Genomic DNA, 21,559 nt, shown 5'->3' with positions numbered 1-21,559 from the left:
AACTTTGCCTTGCTTCCCTCGCTGGAACCAGAATGTGCCTAGCAACTCCAGCCCTCGCTGCTTGGGCTAGAACCCCACACAGTAAGACCACTGCCTGGATCAGAACACCCCAGTAGTTTCATGCCGCTTTCAGTTGTGCAGTAGAATGTGAACCAGGATTTGTAGAAACCTACCTTCAGCTGTGCCCTTGCATGTCTTGTTCTAATCATTGTGGTTGTGTAATTTGTGGGAAATTACATTGTGGTTAACTAAGCTAATGTGGTCCTGTCGCTTATTTCCTCTGCTATCAGTGTGAATGACCAAGGTCATGGAATCTCACTGTTATGGAACCTCCAATGCACTTTTCATAGAACCCTTTCCCATGTAATCCTAAATTCTTTCCATTATGAATGCTCTCTAATGATGGCCACATTCATCTGTTAACACCTCTGAACGGGTAAGTGGAGCACCTCCTGGCTGCAGGTGGCATCACTGAACCATACATATTTTATTTTTTTATTTTTATCTTTTTATTGAGTTTTTAACAACATCCACCAACACCAACATACAGCCAAACTATCAAGACATATTCTATTTAGTTGCTGAACAAATTGATACCCTGATTTTCACTATATGCCTCAAAGCAGTTTACAGGAAAGGGGAACAAAACACAATATACAAAACTGAGAGCATAGTTCAAAAGCCTCCTGAAATAAAAACCTTTTTGAGCTGGTGTCTGAAACTTAGCAGGAACAATACATGCTGGATTTCTGATGGGTGGGAAGTCCATAGTATTGTGTCCACTCCAATGAAGACTTGACCCCTTGTAGACATCAGTCATTCTTCTGGTCCATGAGGGACCACTATTAATGCTCTCCCAGATAATCTCAGTGATAAACTTGGGACAAACCTCAATAGATCTTCCTGAGGCCTTTAGGCTCATAACTGACATCTCCCTGGTTTTAAATGAATTAAAGGAGCTTGTTTCAGGGAGGTTCTTTGCTGAGGATTCTACTTGGGGAAACAGTTTAATTTATAAAAACCAACCAACCCAAAATTCATTATTCCCTGTAGGCTATCATTTTAAAGGAAAATAGCACTCCACTATAGGAATCCTATGCAAGGCAGTTGTGTAAACAAAGCTATCACTTGGTGCCCTATGAAGACAAAAAGCCTTGAGATCTGAAAGCCTCCACAGCTGCTTCAAGAACACTTCAGCTCCAGAACAACCTTGTGCAAATTGAATTAACCTTCCTGTATAAACAGCTGGGCTCTCTCTGGTGTGGCTTCAAACACATTAGAGTAGTAACTGATATACCTCTCAAGTGTTCCACAGTGTGAAGGACATAAATCCCATAAATTTGGCTGCTTATAATTTGGCTGTCTTCTCCCATTGGCTTTGTGAAGCCACACTCATTCGTTTCCATTTCTTGAAGAGCATGCACACCTTGAAACAGGCCAGGCCCTACCATTCGGCTGAGTTGGGCAGCTGTTCTAGGTAGCTAATTTCAGGTGCCCTGAAACTATTTACTTTATTGTTGCCGTTGTTTTACTGCCAGTGAGAGATGCTTGTAGGATTACAGTGGTACCTCGACTTACGAATTACTCGACATACGAATTTTTCGACTTACAAATGAAAAAAGTGCCCACACGCCTACGAATTTTTTGACATCTGAAGGACATCTGTTGGCGGTTTTAGATGGGGTTTACTCGACATACGAATTTTAGATGGGGTTTACTTGACTTACGAATTTTTCCGAATTTTTCTTTTCCAATGCATTCCTATGGGGAAATCACTTTTTTTCGACTTACGAATTTTTCGACCTACGGGTGTGCATTCGGAACGGATTAAATTCGCAAGTTGAGGTACCACTGTATTATTATTTTTTTAACCTCAGAGGCCAAACTAACTTGATCAGCCTTGTAAATATGGAACATTCCTGCAATTAAGAGAACTTGTTTTTATTTTAACATGTATTTTTACCTCATCTAGTAGCTCAAGGAGGCATACAGATTTATTCACACTCCTCATATTATCATCAGAAGAGCCTTGTGAGGTAGGCTGGGCTAAGACACAGTGAATGGGCCTAAGGCCACTCAATGAGCCTTTATGACTGAGTGGGAATTTATAAGCATAAATAGAAAAATATGATATTATATACTAGCCTCTGGGGAGACCATGATTCTGTCTAAAGTTTGTGGGGGAAAGGGTTAAATACTCCCTCCCTTTACACTCATGATGATTATTTTCCCACTCCACTGCAAGATGGGAAACAGATGGCTGTAAAGACAATGCAATTCTTTTCTTCTGGTCTACTTTTATCTTAGACATTGATCTCAGTTTGAAAAAGTAGAGGGTTGAAAGTGGAAGAAGTGGTCATGCATTGAAACTTCTCCCAAATCTTGGTGATTTTCTAGGCAGAGATTGCTCCCCTGAAGATAGTGGGAAAAAAATAACTCCTGGGAAAGAGGGCAGTTGGGTGGGGAGAAGGGCAAAGGCTTTAATGGGCACCATTGTGCCCACAGGCACTGGGTTGGGAACACCAGGAGTGGAGGCCATGCTGATTTGCATTCAGAGCGTTCTGTTATTTGCTGTCACATTGTTTGAATTGGCGAAATGCTTTTACCTTTTACAATGTGTGCAATTTCTTCATAGTAAATCTACCATTCCTGGGGGCAGAAAACAATAATTTTTGTATTTAAGTCAGGCCTTCTCAGGGAATAAAATAATCATACGTCCACATATTGTAAAGGATGGCAAGGAGGCTGAGAAGTAATTGCGACCTCGGGCTTGTTTGCAAACCAGCCAACCTCAAAATGGAGATTTTCCTCCACTCTGCATTCTTTCTCTGGCCATGGTTTGGGGGGCAGGAGGGGGGTGGCAGATTTTGCTGACTTGTTTAAGTGTCTCTAAATGACAGGAAATAGCCTAGTTGCTAAGAGATTGTCATGGTATTTTCTCTCCTCTACCCTATATCTTATAAATAAATGTCTCTCATTGCCCAGAGGCTCTCGACATCTCCAGATGCTGCATGAGCAGTTATAGAGAAGCAAGAGTCAATCGTTCCACACACATATTCTTGGGGAGAGATGTGTGCACTCACAATAAAGCATATAGAGCTACTCTGCCCCACCTCTACCTCTAGGGTGGCAGTGTATCCAGTTTGAAAGAGGCTGCTGTTTGCAAAGGCTACCCAACCCAAGCCCAGCTTAAAAGAACTAGCAGAAGGGAGAGAAGGAGGGGCATGAAGCTGCCAATCAACAGTGAGTGTCAAGACAGCGGTCAGAGCAGGCACACAAGTTCAGAATGTTCCCCACACTCTGAAATTTACATCAGTGTAAATTTAATCTAGGGAAACGGGTGGCGTTGTGGTCTAAACCACAGAGCCTAGGGCTTGCCGATCAGAAGGTCGGCGGGCGACAGGGTGAGCTCCTGTTGCTCAGTCCCTGTTCCTGCCAACCTAGCAGTTCGAAAGCACGTCAAAGTACAAATAGATAAATAGGTACCGCTGGCCACATGTCATGCTGGCCACATGACCTGGAAGCTGTACGCTGGCTCCCTCAGCCAATAAAGCGAGATGAGCGCCGCAACCCCAGAGTCATCCGCGACTGGACCTAATGGTCAGGGGTCCCTTTACCTTTACCTAAATTTCATCTACACATATAAACAACCATGTGCCAAATCTTTACGCAAATCTGTGTCCTCTTTTTTTGGTGATGCAAAAGTGGCCACTTCCTGCCCACTCAGAGTGCACCAAGTCAGCAGCAGCAGCAGCAAGCAGCTTGTGCAAGTCAAATGTAACATGCACATTGACTGCATGAGCACAGCAATCACTACCACCGGGGTTGTCAACATTTGGAGCCGAAGAGATTAAAAAACATTCCCCCAAATCTCAGCGGGCCTTTGGGTTTAAGGATGTAGAACCACCACCCTCTGCTGGAAGAAAGGACAAATTGATCGAAGGGCATACTCCTCTGCTGCCCTAGAGACTAGCTGAGAGTTTCCAGGCTTACCAAGGATGTTTCATCACAGTTGGAAAGGTTAGGTTGCTTGAGAACAGGAGATCATCGGGGAATGAGGTCAGGTTGTCCAATTTGTCTGGATCAGCAGCTGGTGCTTGTGTTTAGGCCTTGGCAGTTGTAGACAGCTTACAATGAGCATTCAAAGAAATAAAACAGATAACAAGTGATCAGTTGAAACCAGCAGAGCATCTGGTGGAGCCTAATCTAACTTATTCTATCTCAATCCACACTCCCTTTTAATACAGTGAATAAGCTCAGATTTTATGGCTTCAGCATCAAGCCATTTCTCTTGCCCACCACCTCTCCTACTTTAATGTACAGACTAATGTTCTGTAGGACTCAAGAGCTTGGTCACTATTTTGTGAGATTTTGGCATGCCTGCACCAATGGATTTGGTGGCGTCCACCACCACTTCTAGACCAGCACAGCTTCTTCCTTCACTTTTTATGTTTCTTTCAGCTCTGCTGCTTATGACAAGCTAAGCACTATGGAAACACACCTGATGGTATAAAAGGCACCCAAAACTGTGCATAAAACACAGTGAAAATGTCTCAGCAGAACAATGCGAGAAGAGGCCACATTTTCTACGCTGCATATAAAAATGTGTGCAAGGGTGGAAAAAACAGGTACAAAAAGCATATTTTAGAGGCAGATTTGTTGAACATCATACCAAAAGGTGTATTTTGGGGAGGAAATACACATGTGTGTTTTAGGGGGAAGTGTGTACAAGAATTGTATATTGGGTAAATTGCATACAATTTAAATGGAAAGTTTTCTTTGTGGGTTTTGTTGTTGTTTTTTTAAAGCTTCAGAAAACAGGATGGAAGGAACTTATGACTGAGCACATGTGAAACTGACTTGAACTGGAAATAGGCTGAGCCATCCATCCCTAGTCCCCCAAGGGACTAAATCACACGATTCCTCTAATTGTATAGCTCAGCAGCCCTCTTTGAAGATGCTGGCAACTGTACGGTACCCATGTCAGAATGAGAGGACTATAGACAAGTTTAAATGGCTGTTTTACAGAGCTCGGCTTTGTCGCTCTCCCATTAAATGGCAAGGAGCACCGCAGCCCATCACTGGTCTATCTGCAGCAGCACAGACAAGCCTGACAGACAAGGTGATGGAGATTGTGAGACTAAGCGACAGCACAAGGCAGCCACTGCTCTCAGAGGTCAAGTCACTTAACTGAAGCTGAACTGTTGAAAGGAACAAGAATATACAACTGCTCTTTTGACTCCTGCGGCGGGGCAAGTCACTTAAAAGGAAATAACTGCTTGGCAATCACTTAGGAGAAAATCACAGCACACAAAAAATTGCTCCTTGCATTGGCATTTCAAGCCAGGCCTTCTCACCTGGATGCTTCGAGAAAGGGAAATGGTACAGTTGAACAAACAAAGCAATTCAAGTCCTATCTCCTCTGCAGCGCAGATCAGCTAGATACATAAACGTGGCCAGAAGTAGGCAGAATTTAATTCCTATGGAGAGAGGCAGGACTTCATTCTGGACTGCAATTGTGATGCAGTGACTTCGGGTGATTTTGCATAGCTGGCTGGCAATGCAGTTCTAGGAGCCTGCATTCATTTTGTGACAAATGGGGGCCCATTCAGTTTGGCCTGCTCTTCATTCATCCAGAAACAAGTGCACAGAGGACCAAAGGGGAGTCATACTAAGGGATCCTCAATCCCTTATCGGTCTTGGAGGAGACGTTTACACATGATGCACCCCAGTGTCTGCCTTCTCTGTTCCCCTGCCCCCACTGAGAACATCTTAATGCAGTATCTTTCCAGGCCATTTGGAGAAATCATGGCTCCCATCGGCAGTGCCTTGGAATTATTATTCCAATTACTATTGTTTATATACCAGGATTCGTCTCGAAGGTTTCTCCCCCCCATGGGGAATAACATATTAAATCAAAATATGTAACAGAGTACTGATTTTTCCATTATGTATTTTGTTTTTTCTGTATTGTATTTTATGCTGTCAACCACGCTGAGATCTACAGGTATAGGTTGGTATACAAGTTTAACATATAATAATAATACAGCTTAACAAATATCGTTGTTTCCATACAATATTCCCTTAGCATTTTTGTGCTCAGATTCTGCTGTCTGGCTTCCCTTATACACCTGATTGGTCACTGTGAGAAAAGGATGCTGGACTAGATGGACCATTGGCCTGATCCAGCAGGTTCTTCTAATGTTCTTACAGAATAACTCACTACTACTACTACTACTACTACTCTTCCTATGGCCTTGCCAAATCCCAACTCCATAATTAAGCCCTCCTGTTCTTTCTTTTCCCCCAGTGTTTGTTGACTCCTTTTTAATTCCACAAGATGGAAAGTGAATGGAATAAATGCGAAGGGGGTGGAGCTAGTATGCCCAAATGCTTCCTCTTATGTGTTTACTTTCCCCAATCTGAACTCTCTAATGAGGGTAAGGATCACCTTTAAACCAGGTCTAAGGCTGGAGAGTTCAGCACTGATATGTACCCAGGAGTCAGATCAGCATTACCTGAAGGGAGTACAACTAGCTTGCTGAATCCTGATTCACCCCATTCATGTTTTGCTCCTGCAGCACTGCAGTTGACAGCCTTGAATTCTTCCACCCGGCAGTAGAACAGCCCAGCATCATCCTTCTCCACATTCTGCAGGATCAGAAGAAAATCACCCACAGAAGGGCAGTGGGGGTGCAGCCTCCTTGCCATTGTGCCATTGCCGTAATCAATGATGCCATTGCCTTTCATATTCACCAGGGTTTCCGTATTGGACTGTTCTGACACTCTGAACCAACTGATGGAGAAGTGGGAGGTGGGCTGTAATGGCCTCTGTAGGGTACAGTTCAAGGTCACATCCTCATTTTCGGTGACAGTGATGCTGTAGTTCGTTCGTTCAACAAGGGGCTTATTTTCTGGTGGAGAACCGAGAGAGAGAGAGAGAGAGAGAGAGAGAGAGAGAGAGAGAGAGAGAGAGAGAGAGAATGTTATTTGGTATATTATGTCACACTTCTAATCACTCCAATTGGCACTATGCATTCCCCAATCCTAGGAACTGTCCCGGGAGGGGTCCTCAAAGTGTAGCTGGTCCAAGCTACACTTTGTGGACCCCTCCAGGCAGCATTTTGTGTGTGCATTCATGATGATTTGCACACATGATGCTATCGTGGCAGTCTCAGGAGCAGCGCGGCAAAACAAGAAGTGCTGCCTACCCTGCCACTGCCACCATACCTGCTGCCACCAGTGCTGCTTCTCTGCCTATGCTGCCAGCTCAGTCGCTGGTGGAGAAGCAGCATCAGCATCAGTGCCAATTTTGGGTGAGATCTTGTCAAAACTGTACACTCCACAAAATCTCACATTATTTTGGCTGATACCATTTTCACATCTGCCCGGATGGCAGAGCAGGCAGGATGCTCGTGACCTGGGGCTGGCGCCTCCAGTCTGCCCAATTGCTGAGATGGTTCTGGATGGTCTAATGCAATTCCATTTTCAATACTGTTTGCACCTGCAAAAGTTTTGGAGCTTCACTTCCAGTCATTGGAGATCCTGTAGCTTCCTGCTGAAATCCCACAATTATTTTTTTAATATTACAAATGTTCTGGTTTGTTTTTATCCTGCTTTTGTTGTGCTATGACCCCTCCAGACAGCAATAATGTGGTAGCAGCATGGGGAGAACATTGCAGAACAAACCAAAGCACAATGAATTCACTGCCAATGTACTGGTATTACATCAAGAAGATGTTGCAGAATACATGCGCAATCAAACACCAGTCTGGAAGGGGCTCTGTGTGTCTTGCTGGAGTCAGAGATATTGAGGGGTAAGTCATCACCTTCTAAAAGGGTTCATAACTCCCCTACAATGTCTAGACTAGACAAAGATTTGGGTGTACTCATGAGTAAGTCTGCTCAAATATTGGAGTGGCTGTTTATATCAACAAATTATTAGGCCATATACCTGGGACATCTATCTTTTCAAATAGCAGGCCCACTTGCAAGCAGACATCTCAGCTTACTGTCTATCTGTCTCTAACAACAACAATGCCTGGGGCATGAAATGTTAATACAAAAGGTAGAACAAAGGCAAATGCACTAAATTGGGGAAATTAAGAGTAGGCCTATTGACTTTTGGGATCTTTATTGGAGGCAATTGCGTACACACAAACACAATTGCATTGGCAATAGTAATGCCTTGCTTATTTGTGGGATTTGAAACAGACCAATAATGAACCAATGTTAGTGTCTCTGCTCCGAAGAGCTGGCAATATCCACATGGCTCTTGTGATGCCGATGTTAATTATAAAAGAATAAAGTTTTAAAGGCAGCAACGTGCCAATATAAGATGACTCAAAAGCAATAAAAATGGCTTTGTAGCTTGGAATACCAGTACAGAGACAAGCCGAGTTGATTAAATGGTTAAAGCAGGCTTCCTCGACCTCAGCCCTCCAGATGTTTTGAGACTACAATTCCCATAATCCCTGACCATTGGTCCTGCTAGCTAGGGATCATGGGAGTTGTAGGCCAAAAAACATATGGAGGGCCGAGGTTGAGGAAGCCTGGGTTAAAGTAATGTTTAAAGCCAGTTTAAAATGCACCTGTTGCTTTCATGGGCAGACACTCTCCATTGTGACCTTATTCCATGTGCCCCCCCCCTCAGAGAGTGGCAATGAGGTCCCCAGCATGCCACCAAAGAGCTAAGCCAGGAGTAGGCAGAGACAAGCAGAGTGATTGATGAGTGGTCTAATCTTCTCAAGCAGCCCAATGTTTTGTGCCAGTCCTCCCATTTCTGCAATGGTGCCCCAGCTTAGCTGAACCACCCTGAGGGCAGGGAGAGAGAATGGCGGAATCTCTTGTCATTTCAGTGCCAAAACATCCCAAATGCACCATGTTGGCTACCCTCATCTAAAAGATCCATGAATAAATAAGGTCGGTTACCTGAAAACTTGAAATATACCGTGGTTTTTCCAGATTCCATCGTTCCAAGTTTGTACCAGCCCCCATCTGTCAACCAGATCCATTCATCTACTACGCAGTAATATTCGCCATGGGCATCATAACCCCCTGACAGAATAAGCAGCTGGTACAGGTGGTTGGAGACCTTCATGTTATGAAATCTGGATTTCTGATGCAGAGAACTGAACGCTTCCCCATATTCCAATATGTTAGTGTAATTCGTTCTTATAATCAGCAGTGGAACTGCATTTGTGGCAGAAAATGGGAGAAAATACCAGGTGACTCCTAACCAAGAATTCTCATTGGTCAACGACCTGATTCTGCAATCAATTCTTACATCTTCATTGCTGGTGATTTCCAAAGACTTTACATCCATGTTGATTCTGAGATTGCTTTCTAGAATAAAAGGCAAATAAATAGTAGTTACTAGCTAATATTGACACAATTATTAAAATGTGGAATAATAACAATATAATAAGTAATCATAGCAATTTTGCTTACTTTTGAATGTAGAATTATATTGTATTTTTATGCTGATTTTTTTTGTTCTAAACCATTTAAAATGTATATTGAAATATGAAATAGTATTTAAATTAACTGAATATATTACAAAAACCAATCTATTCTAATATAATTTTTGCTGAACGCAGGCCAAACAATTTTGTTCAAGCTCTTATGAACTCCATGATTCATTCACATCCTTTTTAAAAATAATAATAATAGAGTGAGTTCCCATCTGGGTTTCAGGATTCCAGCATATTTTAATTTGCTGCACTTCTCTTTACATTTTAGAACCTCTTTTAACACGCATATTTGCTCCACAAAAAGCTTTAGAAATCAGCAGTTTATTCAGAGGTACGAAAGTAAAGCCCCCCATCCTTAAACCTTTAGCAATGATTATATAATGTGGGCTAGGCTCACCCAAAACCTCAAACCATAAAAGGAATTATATGCATATCGTAAATTGCTGCAAATTCCTGCTGAATGTAATCAAACCAGGCACAGTAACTCTGCCTTCGCTTTAGTTTTTGCTCTGTTGTGATTTTAAAACTATCTGTGACATAAATGGGGGAGTTCTGACTAGATGGAAAGGAAGATGTTCAGAGATCTGGAAAATAACTGAGCATCATCTTCATTATTATCCATTTTACGATCTTCTCTCATTCAGAGCAGCTGTCTGTCCATCTCCTTACTCCTCCTTCCTTACGTGCCCTGCCTTTCATTTTAATCCTGATCTTGCCCATCACATTCCAGCAAAAGGATTTAGGGGTGCCTAAGTGAAATGATCAGAGAGGGTATGTTGGGTGCTGCCAAGCCTTATGAGAAGTGGTTGAGGGAGTTGGGTATGTTTAGCCTGGAAAAGAGGAGAGTGAGAGGTGAAATGATAGCCATCTTCAAATATCTCAAGGGTTTCCACATGGAAGATAGTAGTAGTAGTAGTAGTAGTAGTAGTAGTAGTAGTAGTAGTGATTTGTTTGTTTGTTTGTTTGTTATACCCCACCCATCTGGCTGGGTTTCCCCAGCCATTCTGGGCGACTTCCAACAAAAGATTAAAATACAATAATTCATGGAGCAAGCCTTCTGCTGCTGCAGAGAGTAGGACCAAACAACAAGAAAGGAGATTCCGATTAAATACTGTATTAGGAAGAACTTTTTGACAGTAAGAGCTGTTTGACAGTGGAACGGTCTCCCTCGGGAGGTTGTGAACTCTTCTTCCTTGGCTGTTTTTAAGCAGAGATTGAATGGCTATCTGTCACGGATGCTTTAGTTGTGATTCTGGCATTGCAGGGGGTTGGACTAGATGACCCTTGGAGCCCAACTCTACAGTTCTATGATTTGGCTTGTTAACCTTTCCAGCAAGTGGAAATAGCATCTTAATGGTTTTCACATTGTGCCTCATCAGCGATGAAGAAGTTGTAGACTATAGCAAAAGGAAGACCCACAAGGGATTGTGGAAAGGACTGCAGGGGTTGTTGGTTTCTCTCAAGGAACTATCACGGATAGCGTCTGAATCGCTTCCAAGAGCACAAAGAAAGGACTCTTGGAAAAGGCTGTAATAAGGGCATCCTTTCCTGCTTTCAATATTCTCATTAGATCCCAGAGCTCTGTACTTGATTTTCATCCGAAGATGCCGATTACAAAAACCTGCTACAGTTTTTCCCAAAGCAGATCTTGCTAAGGATAGCCAAGCTCTTGCTTTTAAGTTTCTTGTCACCCACAGTGGCCTTTCTAAAGAGAGACGACTTGAAAGGAGGAATCAGAACCCACTTCAATTTAATTAACTGAGCACAATCTCCAAGTTCCTTCTCTTGCTTTGAACCCGGCTGCTGACAGCGCAGTCTCTTCTCTCTGCGGTGGCAAGTGAAGTATGCAAAAGAACCCAGCAGCTGCTTCCCATTATATGCGCAAGGCTGTCAACGGTGCATCTCTGCAAAAACTATTGTCTACCCAGTGTGGGTGCAAAACCCCCAGTATGAGTCATTTCGAAAATACCCAAAACGTCTCCCCTTTCCACAGCATTGGTCAGACGTATGGTAAGAAGTTATCAGCTTCCTCTGGCATCTTAACTTGTTGCCTGTTCTTGGCAAGCAGAAGAAAGGGGGGTTTGCTTTCACAAAAGAGGCTTTATTTTATTTTTGTTTATTTTATTAAATGTATATTCTGTCCTTCTTTCTAAAGGAGCCCATGGTGGCTGAACCATCACTGACACGTGTCAATTAAAAATAAAATCAGAACACGTTCAAAGCATTTAAAAACAACTCAAAGTAATCTATATAAACATTTAAAAACAATAAACACATTTAGCAAATTTAAGAACAGAAGTAACCAAATCACTGAGATGGGAATAGTGGCTTGTATCCGATACTTGTGCTACTCAGAGTGAAAATGAATGAATAAATAAAAATGAACATGGCTAACTTGGGTTCATTAGTTTCAGTGGGTCTACTCTGAGCTCTTGTTACAACCAAGGGTATTTGTTTTATCAGTGCTCCCTTTTACATTGTTGGAGGGGTTTTAGGGATAATCCATTCATAAAGCTGGTTGGAAATTTAAATAAAATAGAAAATTTTAATACAAATGTCATAAGGTAGAAACAAAATAGAAAATTCTTTCCAGTAGCACCTTAGAGACCAACTGAGTTTGTTCTTGGTATGAGCTTTCGTGTGCATGCACACTTCTTCAGATACCAAGAACAAACTCAGTTGGTCTCTAAGGTGCTACTGGAAAGAATTTTCTATTTTGTTTCAACTATGGCAGACCAACACGGCTACCCACCTGTAACTGGTCATAAGGTAGGGCAGGGTCTTGGATATGTTTGGGAAAAGACAGTCAACACTATGGGGCAAAATAAAATCTATTGCATTCAACATATTGGACAGTCATTTGAGTCATCCACCAAGTCTTATGAGAGACGCTTCCTAGAAGACAATGGCTAATTCTGTTGCAAAAGGAGAAGGTTAGGCTGGCAATGGTTTCTAAACACCTACCTGGTTGGGTGACCTTGATCTCAACAGGATTAGAGGATAGCACAGAAGCTGCTATTGCAGACAAGTTTCTGGCATCCTGTGAGTTTCTCCAGATTTCAACTTCACACTTATACATCCCTGTCTCTTGCCATGTGACACTGTGGATAAGGAGTTGGGATAAAGAAGAGGATTTTGTAATCTTGGTTTTCTTCTCAAATTGCATAAACGCCAATCCCCATTCGATGGTGCCTCTTGCGGTGGCTTTGACCACTTGCTGATAGCCACTCAGCTTCAAGTGAGGCTGGAATAGCCAGGTGATGGAGACTGGCACATTGTTGATGATGTCATCATTACCAGCCACCTTGCAGAACAGTACAAGGTCTTCCTGCAGTTTTACATTTGGAACTCTGCTACTCAGTATAGCTTTCAAATTCTGCCCTGTTAAGCCAGAGAAAATTGAGGACACTACATCAACACCAGAGATACCTTGTCAGTCTCTCTCCCAAATGTCATCAAATTTCTGTTTGTAGGAAAGTCTTGCTCACCTGACTATTTAGGACATTACACCTGTAGTAGCCAACATACAGTAGTTGCCATCAGTCTCGGTTACTTAAAGAGAGACAGTATTTTCTCTAACATCTTGTGCTACAGTGAGTTATCACTAGTTACTACTTGTCTAGAAAGTCAAGTCTCACTGCTGAGGTAAGGACAGATGTCATAAAATATTATATTCTCTATCATATCACACCCATTCTGTTGAATAGATGTTTGCTGACCTGGATTGCTTCCAAGTCAACTGAGTCAAAATCACAAAAGCATTGCCTTGGGCATAGCAAGAAATAACCCAGCTCAGTTAAAGACCATTCATGGAAGGAGGAATGATGTTCCAGGAGTACTTTATACATCTCTGCAACACAGTGTTAGGAAGTCAGACCATTGGGTTCATATGCTGCCCTTGCCTTGTACTAGGGCTGGGTCAGTTCATCTAATCCAGTCCTGTCCACTCTGAATGGGAGTGGTTCTTTGGGGTCTTAGGCAGAGGCCTGTGAAATCACCTGCTACCTGATCCTTTGAAACAGATGGCTTTGATTGAACCTGGGACCATCTGAATTCAAGGCAAGCTTTACCAATGAGTTACGGTCTCTTCCCAAAGACATATGTGTGTGCTTAAAGAGTTCTCATGTTGCATGTAACATTTAGCTTGGATAATTAGACAGGATAGCTAGATTTATGTGAAAGGGAAAGGCTATAGGATGAACTTACCCAGTGGTTCAACTCTTGTTGAGATTTCCTGTGTGTGTTTCCAGCTCCTGCTCTCAGACCACTCTGTCATTTCGCAGCGATACAGCCCTGTATCCTTTGTGGCGAAAGTGTTGTAGATGGTCAACGTAAATGTGGAAGGGTCCCTCTTCTCTAACCTGAGCTCACCATGAGCACTGCGCTCCAAGTAAGAAGCACCTATCTTTAGTCTGCCATTTTGTTCCATGCTGGCAATGAGCAGTGGAGGATCTCTGTCCCTCTGGATATGCCACCAGTTCACAGATAGCGAATTTGCAGCTATACTCACATTACAGTTGAAAACCAAAGTTTCTCCTTCCATTATTTGTTTCTTATTGACCCACACAAACAGTTGCAAGTGGCTTTCTGTGAACAAAATGCAACGGGTTATATAGATGGATAAATCTGAATCAAAGGGAAAGAGGGAAGAAGACACAGAACAGGTTTGCATTTTGACACTATTTCATAGATCATCTTAGTTTTCTACTGAGCATTCTAACTGGTTAATGGGAAAGTTTCATTGACACATGTCCTCTACATTTCCAGTCTGATACATGTCCTCTTTTCTATATAGAGATCATCCATATCTTTATCGCCACTGATGGAGACAGTTTTCTTCTAAATGCCAGTTGCTGGGAATCACTAGTGGAGAGTGGGCTGTTGTGCTCAGGTCCTGCTTTAAGGCCTCTCATAGGTCACTGTGAGAGCAGGATGCTGGACTAGATGGCCCATTGGTGTGATCCAGATGACTCATACTGTGTTCTTATACACCATCATGTGTTAAGATCTTCTCACACTGAGCTCATTTCTCCATAGGACCAAATGTAAGGCATGAAGAGACTACCGGTAAGTGACTCACCCTCTCTCACTAGGTGGCTTTTTGGTTCCTGACTTGTTGTTTTCCTTAACACCAACATCAGCAAATTCCTTCATAGCTGTGAACCCTCTCTGCTGTTCCCCACTGCTATATACATAGCTGTCAACCCTCCCTGCTGTTTCCCAATGCTATAATAAGGGAATTTCCCGCAAAAAAAGGAAAAAGGTTGACAGCTATGAATTCCTTGGTATTACCAGATCACATTTGGAAATATTCTATTTCCAAAGAATAGCAAGGAGAGACAAGAGGGCCTTTCTAAACGAGCAATGCAAAGAAATAGAGGAAAATAACAGAATGGGAAAAACCAGAGATTTATTCAAGAAAATGGGAGATATGAAAGGAACATTTCGTACAAAGATTACCACAATTAAGGACAAAAGTGGAAAGGACCTAACAGAAGCAGAAGACATCAAGAAGAGGTGGCAAGAATACACAGAGGAATTATACCAGAAAGATATGGAGGTCTCATACACCCCAGGAAATGTGGTTGCTGACCTTGAGCCAGACATCCTGGAGAGTGAAGTCAAATGGGCCTTAGAAAGCCTTGCTAACAACAAGGCCAGTGGAAGTGATGATATTCCAGCTGAACTATTTAAAATTTTAAAAGAGGATGCTGTTAAGGTGCTGCACTCAATATGCCAGCAAGTTTGGAAAACTCAGCAGTGGCCAGAGGATTGGAGAAGATCAGTCTACATCCCAATCCCAAAGAAGGGCAGTGCCAAAGAATGCTCCAACTACCGCACAATTGCACTCATTTCACACGCTAGCAAGGTCATGCTTAAAATTCTACAAGGCAGGCTTAAGCAGTATGTGGACCGAGAACTCCCAGAAGTGCAAGCTGGATTTCGAAGGGGCAGAGGAACCAGAGACCAAATTGCAAACGTGCGCTGGATTATGGAGAAAGCCAGAGAGTTCCAGAAAAACATCTACTTCTGCTTCATTGATTATGCAAAAGCATTTGACTGTGTCGACCACAGCAAACTATGGCAAGTTCTTAAAGAAATGGGAGTGCCGGATCACCTCATTTGCCTCCTGAGAAATCTGTATGTGGGACAAGAAGCTACAGTTAGAACTGGATATGGAACAACTGATTGGTTCAAAATTGGGAAAGGAGTACGACAAGGCTGTATATTGTCTCCCTGCTTATTTAACTTATATGCAGAATACATCATGCGAAAGGCTGCACTGGATGAATCCCCAACCGGAATTAAGATTGCCGGAAAAAATATCAACAACCTCAGATATGCTGATGATACTACCTTGATGGCAGAAAGTGAGGAAGAATTGAAGAACCTTTTAATGAGGGTGAAAGAAGAGAGCGCAAAATATGGTCTGAAGCTCAACATCAAAAAAACTAAGATCATGGCCACTGGTCCCATCACCTCCTGGCAAATAGAAGGGGAAGAAATGGAGGCAGTGAGAGATTTCACTTTCTTGGGTTCCATGATCACTGCAGATGGTGACAGCAGTCACGAAATCAGAAGACGCCTGCTTCTTGGGAGAAAAGCAATGACAAACCTAGACAGCATCTTAAAAAGCAAAGACATCACCTTGCCGACAAAGGTCCGTATAGTTAAAGCTATGGTTTTCCCAGTAGTAATGTACGGAAGTGAGAGCTGGACCATAAAGAAGGCTGATCGCCGTAGAATTGATGCTTTTGAATTATGGTGCTGGAGGAGACTCTTGAGAGTCCCGTGGACTGCAAGAAGATCAAACCTATCCATTCTCAAAGAAATCAGCCCTGAGTACTCACTAGAAGGACAGATCCTGAAGTTGAGGCTCCAGTACTTTGGCCACCTCATGAGAAGAGAAGAATCCCTAGAAAAGACCCTGATGTTGGGAAAGATGGAGGGCACAAGGAGAAGGGGACGACAGAGGATGAGATGGTTGGACAGTGTTCTTGAAGCTACTAACATGAGTTTGGCCAAACTGCGAGAGGCAGTGAAGGATAGGCGTGCCTGGCGTACTCTGGTCCATGGGGTCACGAAGAGTCGGACACGACTGAACGACTGAACAACAACAACCAGATCACAGTGGCTGAGAACTCTACTGTCTCCTACAATCTATGCCCTTGCTCTTTGGCAGTAATGTGGTTACCAAGTGTTGCAGAACTGGTCTTCTCATTTTGTGAAGGAGGTCTGAAACAGATGACTTAAAATGGATCCCAAACATCTTGAGCTCCTCATCCAACATTATCACTATGTCATGGCCATAATTCAGCCGTGTCTAAACCTCAAACCTGAGATTACTTTAAATGAGGACCAAGAAGAGCTGAACACTCCAGCACATATTCAGACAGCCAATGATCCTGAGGAATCATCAGCTGGACATTCCTGTGCCCAGTGAGCAACCTGACCACCAAATTCTGCACCAGCTGAATTTTCTGCATTGTCTTCAGAGGCAGCCCTATGTATAATGCAATGCAATAATCTAACTTAGGTGTTAAAAGTACATAGGCAACAATAGCTAGACTATCCCTACCCAGGTAGGAGCACAGCTGAAGCTGATGGATTGGTTGAATTGGTGGGGAGATTAGAGTTCAAATTCCCACTGGGTGACCTTGAATCACTCTCCACCTATCTTACTTTACAGGCCTGTTGTAAATAGAAAGGAGGAGGAAATAGAATCATGTATGCTACCCTGATATTGTTGGAGACATGTGGGATAGCAAAATTAAATAATCAATCAAATAATAGTATTATAGGGACAGTAGGCAGGATTTCTTTTTTTTTTAAATAAACTTTATTTAGATTTAACAATTTCACAACAAATTTAAAAACCTTTCGTAGGTGCAAATACAAAGGAATAACAACAACCACAAAAGATAAAAAACAAACAAACAAACAAACAAAAACAAAAACAACAAAAATAGAAACCACAAAAAGTTGAAAAGGAGAAAGGAAAAAAAAATAAAGAAAAAAGAGAAGGAAAAAAAAGGGTAAGACTAAGTGTATAGTCACGTAAGTAGCTTCTACCAATGCAAGAGAGACACAAGCAGAGGAAACAAAAAACAATAGTTAATTCTAATTACACATTATTCAACTTTTTTCCTTTCCTATATTCCTCAGGATTTAATGAGACAAGAAGAAGAGGAATCTAGACATCCCTTGGTATCCGTTTTCATTTGTCAAATGCAAATGTTACTCGTCAAAGAAGGAACTTCACAATTTAAAAAATGTTTTTTATCACTGAATTGTAGAGCTATGGAGATGTAGAGTTTTCAGTGATGGGAAGGAAGACTTCGTGATCAGACCAGAAGGGTTAGAAAACTAGTATGCTCATGTTTGTTACTCGTTCCCAATCCCTCCATCATAAAACTTAAAAAAGGAACAAAAGCGTATATGCCCCTGAACACTGAAATAAGCTATGGTATACTACATAAATCTAACTTGAAGGCAGGGGTGTTCATGAGATTGAAGGGAATGGGAGCTTTATCCTGAATGAAACTTTCATCTATTCCTGGACCACAGACATTCCTGTATAGTTGCCTCATGCAAATTTTCAACAGCAGTTTGCCAGATTTTTTTTTTTAAAGGAGCACACTTGAAGCTGTATAACTTTGTAAAAAGACCCACAGAAACAGGACAGGAAATCATGGAACAAAGAGGTACATAGGGAGAAAAATGGGGAAATAGTGAAAGCATTAGAATGGAATCCTTAACTAATGAAGAAAAACTTGAGAGAGAGTCTGGAGTGGTGATGATGTCACCAGTCTATTCCCACTTTGCAAACTAAGGCTGGAGACAGGCAGCAGTCCGTCCCGTCAGTCCATCCATCCTCCGAAACATGAAATCATTTTTGAAAGTGGGACACTAGTGCACTTGTACATCCAACTATCCCTGATAAGCAGGAATTTGTAGTGTTTCAAAAAGCTGTCAAATGTGTTTGTCTAAAGGTAATGTCAGGAAATGGCTTACACCACAGAGGAAGAGATATTGCTCTCAAACCACTTCCTATTTTCTATCTGTAGCCCACAATGGAAAGATGGTATATAGAAAAGGACACACTCATTGTTCACCATCTTAAGCCTTAAATTGTTATAGTTGCACAATTCACATCTCCCATAGGATTTTGGAGACTGATGTTTGACTGCAGAATTTGGAGTCTCTGGTCAGTTCTGAATGACTTCTTTTACTGTTGGATTGTCCCGGTGCTTTTTTCTGGGGGTACTCAAGGGTACCAGAGCCTTATTTTTAGAAGAGAAGCCCTGGACTGCCCTATGCTATAGAATGGTCTAATATACCTGTGAGTTTTGGTTTAGAGTCTGCTAGCAAAGGGCAACAGTGAACCCCAGCCCAGGGGCTATTCCCATATTTTGTTTGGAGGAAAAGTGTTTGGCATGACTGACCTCTAGGCTTCACATCTATATCAATGCCCGATGAAGACTTTTGTGCTGCGATAGCAAAGGAGCCAGTGGGAGTCTGCCCAACTTCAGAAACGAAACAGCTATAGGTGCCTTTGTCCTTCAGTTCTGCCTTGTTGATTCTGAGGATGTACTTATCATTGCTCTGCTTCTTCACTAGGAGGTTTCCCACAGTATGCCTTTCCTCATTGTCATTTCGAAAAGACAAGGTGCCATAATGATCGAGACTAGCCATCACCATACCGTGATGGCGCCAAACCACCTGGAACCATCTGTTTTGCGTGTTCTGGGCTTTCACAGAGCAGTTCATCTGTAAGGCTTCCCCTTCCAAGAGAGACCTCTTAGCAACGGAGATGTCAACATTAAAATTTTTATCTGTGAAAATATAAATCAACAGAGATAGTTAAGTCCAGGTTCAATTTTGCCTTTCAGGTGGTAGCTTTAGTGCAGGCTTCCTCAAACTGGGCCCTCCAGATGTTTTTGGCCTACAACTCCCATGATCCCTAGCTAGCAGGACCAGTGGCCAGGGATGATGGGAAATGTATTCTCAAAACATCTGGAGGGCCGAGTTTGAGGAAGCCTGCTTTAGTGCAATAAGCAGAAGTATCCATACTTGACATGTGACATATTTTCATGGGCATCTTCCCCCAGCAATTAGATTAAGTCTAAATTTATAAAGGATCTGAATGTCTTTATGGGGAATGGTTGAGGAAGTTTGGTATTTTTAGCTTGGGAAAGAGGAGACTGAGAGGAGGGATGATAGCCATCTTCAAATATCTACATGGAGGATGGAGCAAGCTCTTTTCTCCAGCTCCAGAGGGTAGGGCCCAAACCAATGGCTTCAAGTTACAAGAAAGGAGATTCTGACTAAACATCAGGAATAACTTTCAGACAGTAAGAGCTGTTTGACTGTGGGAAAGTCTCCCTCAGGAGATTATGGACTCTCCTTCCTTGAAGGATTTTAAGCAGAGGTTGGATGGCCATCTGTCATGGGTGCTTTAGTTGAGATACCTGCATTGCAGGGGTCCCTTCCAACTCTACAATTCTATGATTTCCAGCATGAAAGGGGGAGGCTGAAGAGGGCTAAAATGTGATATGCAAAAATCAGCTTCCCTTGTTAATGCTACAGCCATGAAACCAGGGCAGTTTTGGCAACTTTCCCACCCCACACACTGCCTTCTTCTTAGGAATACTGACATTCAAATACCATCTTGGCTGTGAGTCCTGGAGGACCTGCTTCCTGAAAATGTGACTCTCCAATGTTACTGGACTACAACTCCCATTAGCCCCAGTCAGCATGTGTTGGCTGGGGCTGATGAGAGTTGTAGTCCAACAACATCTGGGGGCACCAGGTTGGCATAGACAAAACTGGTCATTGACCCGACTCAGTGCAAGGAAGCTTCTTACATCTCCTGTGCCCCTGGTGCTGTGCATTCCCTAATATCAGTGCAATTTCAGAGCTCTCGCTCCATGCATCCAAAGGCCAAGGCACTGCAGCTAATCATAGCTTGAGCTGCTGGTCTAATTGCTTACTGCGCATAAATTATCCAAGGCATTGAATGCAGGCGCATAAATAATTCAGAGCAGAAATCCCGAACAAACGTTTGCCATTCACAAATATTTGCTGAATATCTTATGCCAACAACGTGGAACTTTTCAACCACGGCGTTTCAGCCTGGAAGTGGGTTAAAAAAGTATCGCTCTTGTTGAGACAGGGTGTGTGCTGTGCTATCTTCAATTTAGGTTGCAGCTCCCCTGGGGTGAATGAGGATGTGGGAAGGCATCACATCCCTTTCTCCGTGTTCTTGCAGCACTAATCCCACAGCAGAGCTCAACAGATTGTAATTCAACAAATGGGGAGCTGGCGGAGGGGAGGAGGATATAGAACTTCAATAAATGCTACGTGGAAAGAGGCAATTATAGAATCCATTTGCCTAATGCACTGGTGCTAGGTATGTCCCAAGGTGCAGGATTTGGTGTTAAATCCTCTGATTAGCACAAGGGGTGAGCAGGCCTCTATTCCAGCACTCAAACCTTGTCCTGTTCCCTATTACATCAATACGATCCCTACAATACACTGCAGAAGAGACCACAATCTGCCTTGGCATGGGTCTCCTGCCGCCCTCTTGCTCAAAACGCTACATTATTTTCATGATCCACGGAAGCTGTCGGTGCTGAGACAAAGAAGAACTAGCCGCAACCGAAAGCCAAAAGAAGCAGAACAGAATCGACCAGCTAGCTTTCAATTCCCTAGTGTAGGAGGATCACGTTTCAACAGCAGCACAGCTGTAGCAACTGAAAGAGTGAGGAAAAAACAACAACCTAAACTACCACTTTATCATCATCATCAGTAGTATTTGCGTTAAGCACCATGTATTATTTAGCCAGTCTCATGGTTTATGTCTGCATGATGTATGGTCCTTGATTCCTCCCCACACTCCAGGTTGTTAATAGGACAAGGCACACCTGGATCTGACAGAGCAGGCAGTCTCTTTCCTCTTTGCATAGATGGAGTGCTTTTCTCTTTCATTCTCCCATAGCTTTATTACAGTAGCTTAGAGCAGCAAAATGTTAACTTTAAAAAACAACAACAATCCAGAATGGCTGATTATATAAAGAAGCACT

The 21,559-nt window shown here is 42.6% G+C and overlaps 1 protein-coding gene across 1 annotated transcript in view; it reads right to left on the bottom strand.

The window, feature by feature from the left end:
* LOC117045098 (immunoglobulin superfamily member 2-like) overlaps positions 1 to 21,559 on the bottom strand; it is a 176,392-nt gene that overhangs the window by 151,208 nt on the left and 3,625 nt on the right. The window contains exons 4-7 of the mRNA XM_033145880.1: positions 13,680 to 14,099; positions 12,438 to 12,854; positions 8,932 to 9,345; positions 6,519 to 6,914 (exon numbers count right to left, since the gene is read on the bottom strand). Coding sequence (XP_033001771.1) covers positions 6,519 to 6,914; positions 8,932 to 9,345; positions 12,438 to 12,854; positions 13,680 to 14,099 — 1,647 coding nt within the window. The remainder of the gene's footprint in view (positions 1 to 6,518; positions 6,915 to 8,931; positions 9,346 to 12,437; positions 12,855 to 13,679; positions 14,100 to 21,559) is intronic.

The sequence above is a fragment of the Lacerta agilis genome, chromosome 4 (genome assembly GCF_009819535.1).
Source record: "Lacerta agilis isolate rLacAgi1 chromosome 4, rLacAgi1.pri, whole genome shotgun sequence".
NCBI classification, from domain to species: domain Eukaryota; kingdom Metazoa; phylum Chordata; class Lepidosauria; order Squamata; family Lacertidae; genus Lacerta; species Lacerta agilis.
This window is presented reverse-complemented; position numbering and strand designations above follow the sequence as displayed.